At 42.9% G+C, this 5,489-nt stretch overlaps 1 protein-coding gene across 2 annotated transcripts; it reads left to right on the forward strand.

Annotated features, from left to right (window-relative positions):
• prox3 (prospero homeobox 3) lies at positions 1–4,585 on the forward strand. Of its 2 annotated transcripts, none has more exons than XM_077227710.1 (5): positions 1–317; positions 1,241–2,768; positions 3,199–3,306; positions 3,676–3,876; positions 3,946–4,585. In XM_077227710.1, exons 2-5 carry the CDS (start codon positions 1,275–1,277, stop codon positions 4,132–4,134), a joined length of 1,992 nt encoding a protein of 663 aa, XP_077083825.1. In that variant the 5' UTR covers positions 1–317; positions 1,241–1,274; the 3' UTR covers positions 4,135–4,585. The 2 variants fall into 2 exon arrangements, with proteins under 2 accessions (XP_077083825.1, XP_077083827.1); XM_077227712.1 differs by having other exon boundaries at positions 223–579.
• Positions 4,586–5,489: the final 904 nt, after the last annotated feature.

Raw genomic sequence — 5,489 nt, forward strand, 5'->3', positions numbered from 1 at the left:
GAGAGAGAGAGAGAGAGAGAGAGAGAGAGAGAGAGAGAGAGAGAGTGTGTGTTTGTGTGTGTGTGTGCGCGGGGCAGCGGACGGACATCCCTCCCTCTCTCACGCCTCGCCTCGCCGCCCACTGGCTGATCACCACGCGATAGAGTGCGCGAGGATGAGAGATGGACAGCGCGAGGCAGGAGCGACAGCAATAACAGGAAACTCGGTGGCGCGTTTAACACTGATGCTCCCGGTGACCAACGCACACCTAGACAAGACCGAAATATAATACGACAGGAAAGTGGCCGACCGGGGGATGCTTTCTAGCTGACTTTTTTGTAAGTTTTTTAAAATATTTTACCTTGCTTTTTACCTTAGGGACATCCGTGTATTTGTTTGTAATTGTCAAATGCGCCTCATCTATTTATTTGTTAATGAATCTGCGACACACACACACACACTCACACGCGGACGCGCGCGCGCAGAGTTTACAAATGTCCGCTCGTGCGCCGGTATTCGAGCAGGAGCGAAATCTGTCTTCATAACAAGAAAACTTTGACGTGAACTCTGCGATATTATTAACGGCGAGTTGGATAGTGTGTGAGTAATTAAGGCAAATCAATTTCTTTAATTTATCCATGAGGGTGTTGTCCTTCCATCTGTTATATATTTTTTTCATGGCAGTTAAACGGCTTTAAATTCGAGCTATAATCTGATGACATCTGTGGCATTTGTGCCAATGAGGGAAAGGCGAAAACGTCAGTTTAGCATAGTAATTTCCATTAATCTGATTTTAGGATAAATGAGTTGTGTGTATGTGTTTGTGTGACTGTCTGTCTATCGTTATGTCATTCTATCTATCCATCTATCCATCTATCTATCTATCTATCTATCTCAAAACTATTTAGTAGTACTAAAAGGTCTGAATTAAGTAAAAATGCAGATTCAGAGCTTTGGGACTATAGTAATCTCATTGAAATATTTACTGTCTCACCATCCATGTATTTGTGTTGAGTTGAGTGTGTGTGTGTGTGAGAGAGGGAAAGAAGGATGAGAGCAATAGAGTCAACAGTCTGAACAAACACAGGGTACAGCTGTCAGCGGATAGATAACGCAGACATGCTGAGAGGGAAAAAAAGAGACTATGATGATGCCGATAACAATGAGAGGATTATGAGCAATTTTAAAACCGATCCAAATAGCTGCGTATATTCGTTTATGGTTCTGTATTTATTCACAACAAATTTTGCTCTCTTTAAAGATCCTGAAACCAGATCAGAACGGAAAAGGGGGCTATGGATTCCCCTTCGGATCGATTTCATCAGCAGCCTTCCCAGATGTGTCCCTTCGAACTGTATCACAGCCTGCCAGATTCAAACCCCTCAAGCCACCGATTTTCCCCCGGCAGCCTGTCTTCCCACCCACTCTTCTCCCCTCTCATGCATCCTAACAGTGCGTCCCAAAGGTGGGGTAGTTTCCGTCAGCGTCAGGGCTTGTTCCCTGGGCTTTTGGTTGATGATGATATAAGGGAGGAGGATGTTTTTGGGAAGAGGGAGTTTGCAACCCCATCATCTCAGCGCTGTCATGGAGAACGGGGACAAAGCTCGGCTCCCGACCCTGGCGAATGGGGCCAGGATTTCGCGAGAGTTAAGAGACCCAGGATGGCCTCGGCAGCTCGAAGCGAAGAAGAAACGGGGAGAGAAGGGAAGAGAGGGAGGAAGAGTAGAGCTTCGGTTAGAATGGGTGAGAGGAAAGGAGAGAAACCAGGGAACAGGAGGGAAAGCAGGGAAGGCAGAAAGCGACAGCGACAAGAACTGAAGCTTCAGCTGGAGGAAACCAGAGGGAAACTTCTCGAACTCCAGCGCAAAGTGTGGAGAGTTTACGGAGGCCAGGCGGATGACGAGAAAGGAGGCGAGGAGGAACAAGAGAACGGGGCGATCAATCTCGATGAGGTTGCGGAGATGTTTTCCGACAGCGACGATCCACTCATCAGCAGTGGGTTTTCTCCTCCGCGCTGTTCGTCTAAGAAAAACAACGAAACCAACAGGAATGGCAACGCTGAGATATTTCCAGAGACCTCCGTGGACCTGGACTTGGAGTTAAATGGCGATCAGGTGTGGCTGGGATGCAGTTTGGTCCGGGGCGAGTGGGAGAGCGCAGAAGGAGGGCAGAAGTTTGCTCAAGCTCTAAAGCAGGAGCTTGCGAATGTCGTGGCTCAAGTTATCGACAGAGTTGTCCGTCTCTATGCCGAAACCGACGCCTCTACAGTCACATCCGCCACTGTTTCCCAAGAAACCAGCATGGCGTTGGATTTAAACTCAGACAGGGGGGCGAGACCTCATGTGGTTGAGCAGGTGGAAGCTTTGCCACTTGTCACAAAGAGTCCTCAAGACAAGAGAGCCCCTATCGCTCAAAGTGTCCTCCTCCCTCAAGCCAATCCCAGCCTCCCTCCGCTATCCCAGCCCCCTCTCCCGGCACTTTTACCCCCCAGGAGCAAAGACCACTTCTTGCCCTCTTATCCCCCGGACAACCCCGTTCCCTTGCCCCTTCTTCACTACACCATGCAGAATCTCTTCGCCCGCTCCCTCTCCAGTTTGCCTCTTCATAAGGACTGCCTGTCTGAGTCTTTCATGGACTTTCGTTCACACAACTCTGCGTTCCCACCCCTCCCGTTGTTGGGGCAGCTAGAGCCCTCTCCGTCGGATAGAGCGAGGGAAGGAGGGATGAGGGGAGGCGGAGCAGGAGGGGGGGATGGAGGAGATGCAGCTCTCTATCTCGCCGCTGGATCAATATCCTTTTATTTAAAAAAAATATATATATATACAGTATATATATATATTTACAGTACACAGCCGTTCAAAAGTTTGGGGTCAGTTTTAAAAAGAAATTAATACCTTTATTAACGTTAAACTGTTCAAAATTGACACTAAAGTAATGTCACTTAAAAAAAAAAAAAAAAAAGATTTCTAAAGGATTATTTGACACTGAAGACCGGAGTAATGATGCTGACAATTCACAAGAATAAATTACATTTTCTATTTTCAAATCGAAAAGTTATGCTAAATGACTGTTTTTACTCTATTTTTGATCAAATAGCAGTGGTGAGCATAAGAGACTTATGATTGAACCCTAAATGATTGAACAGTAGTGGATGTTATACATACAACAACTATATACATGTATTTGTGCTGCTATCAAACGTTCCTTAAGCATCTACACTCTCAGGAAGGTCTCTCTCCGTGCCACCTGAAGAAAGCCAAGCTCATGTTCTTCTACGCACGCTACCCTAGCTCCAGCACTCTCAAGACATATTTCCCTGATGTCAAAGTGAGCATCATTCAGATATCCTACACAAAATTGAATAGCTTTGTGTGCATATCTTGCACAAATGATATGGGCTAATGACTTATTGAATAAAGTTACACTGACCTATATACAGCAGTCTAACATGGCTTCCCTTTGAAACGGTTTGAATCAATTAGAGCAGTCAGAAAAGTCCATATCAATGGATTTTTCAACAAAATCATATGTATTATAATAAGGCTTTGTCCGTATGTGATTGAACATCACAGAATGTCTCAAAAAAAAAAAGTATACTAAATATTGAATGCTGACCTACATTCATTATATAGCCTCTTTTTGAAATGCTACTAGAATTAACTTGGCTTTTCTTTTTTTTTTTTCCCTCTCGCACAGTTCAATCGCTGTGTCACTTCCCAGCTGATTAAGTGGTTCAGTAACTTCCGGGAGTTCTTCTACATCCAGATGGAGCGCTTTGCCCGCCAGGCGGCCAGAGAGGGGCCTACATCTGCCAGGGAAAGATCACTCCGGCTGGGCAGAGACACAGAGCTTTACCGCATTCTCAACATGCACTACAATAAGAGCAATGATTACCAGGTCAGTGTGTGCAATGCATGTGCACATAACAGTTCACTTACGTGTTTAAACGTCATTTCTGCTTTCCAGGTTCCTGAGAGGTTTGTGGAGATATCTGAGATCGCCCTAAGGGAGTTTTTCTCTGCCATACAGAGTGGTCGGGATATTGATCCGTGCTGGAAGAAGGCCATCTACAAGATCATCTGTAAATTAGACAGCCCAGTGCCTGACAGCTTCCGTCTGCCCGGCTGCCCTACAGACACTTACCGCATGAGTTAAATAGAGTTTATCACACACATGCACAGCCTCAGAAAAACATAAATTGTGCACAGATTGATATCATAAGTGTGCAAGAATGTTCAACAATTTGAATCAGTGGCATAGAACCAAGAAGAAAATGTACAAAATGATGCTGTAAAGATCGAGAACACTAAATAAGTGTTTTATTATTATCATCATGATGCTCAAAGGTATTATTTGTTTAAACGTTAATCTGATTAATACTTCTACTTTAGTCAAGCATTATTACAGTTAGCACTGAAAAACGCTCTGAATTTATGGAAAAAAATGTCCTCATTTTATTCGCTTTCACATTTAAGGCTCATTAATTTATCAGAAAATGCGGGCCTGGTTGGCCTTTGAACTTTTTATATTACTTGTTACTCGTTATATAATGTTGTTGAGTTTCTGTGTACTCGTGGTGTCGTGTAATAAAATGAGTCAAAACAAACTTTGCTCTCAGTCGACGCTACAAATTAGTGCCACAGTTTAAAAGCTTATTTTTAAACGCATATGCAGTCTTACATCATGATGTATATATTGGCTGAGTACACTTAATAACATGAACATTTCATATGGTCAACTGAGGGAGGGTAAGGAGACCCTGGCTCTCAAACTAAGAAGTCGTGACAGTTGCTTGCCCTGATAGTAAGCTCAAACACCTGACAGCACGAGTCTATACACAGTGGAATGGGCTTCTATTGCGGTCAATTCAGATGGTCCTAGACAGGGTTGGGGGGTAATGAATTACGTAATCAATTACTTTTTCAAGTAACTAGTAAAGCATTACTCTTTAATTTACAATATATAACATTCATTTAATATCTGAGTTACTTTTCCACATTTATTGACTGACAGCTCTCCTGTCCACATGTTGAGAGAAATCATGAGTAAGTGCAGAGGTGTTGTGTGTGAACATGATTGATATTGTAGTTCTAGACTAAATGTGACCCTGCATTTACTCATCTCACTTGCACAAAACACATTCAGTATTCCTCAAAATGAATAAAAACTCTAAAATTCAAACTCAGAATATTGCGCAAACCTGCAATAATTAAATATGTTAATACATACTTTATGTATTTAATCTCACTTTATTAACCAATGTCTTTGCTGCTGACATTCAATGACCCAATTCAACCAAACTAATATAAGCAAAAGTGACTTTAGATAAACAACACATTTGTGTTTCATTTTTTAGTCTTTATTGCTGAAGTGTTGAACTTTTCTTCTTCAGAATGACAGGACAGCTAAAAGGTTTGTTTGAGCTGCGCCCTACTAACACCAAGGACGATATCGACAACGATAAAGATATAGTTCGATAAATCGTTCTCAATATTAAAGAATAGTAGAGT

This window comes from Siphateles boraxobius, unplaced genomic scaffold (assembly GCF_051911475.1).
Source record: "Siphateles boraxobius isolate OS27281-9 unplaced genomic scaffold, OSU_SipBor_1 130, whole genome shotgun sequence".
Lineage (NCBI taxonomy): Eukaryota > Metazoa > Chordata > Actinopteri > Cypriniformes > Leuciscidae > Siphateles > Siphateles boraxobius.

Bases quoted from the DNA above. Each gene is read 5' to 3' on its own strand.
- prox3 (XM_077227710.1), top strand. From the start codon at position 1,275: ATGGATTCCCCTTCGGATCGATTTCATCAGCAGCCTTCCCAGATGTGT. The intron at 3,307-3,675 runs GTGAGCATCATT...CCTCTCGCACAG, and splicing joins CATATTTCCCTGATGTCAAA to TTCAATCGCTGTGTCACTTC. The intron at 3,877-3,945 runs GTCAGTGTGTGC...TCTGCTTTCCAG, and splicing joins ATAAGAGCAATGATTACCAG to GTTCCTGAGAGGTTTGTGGA.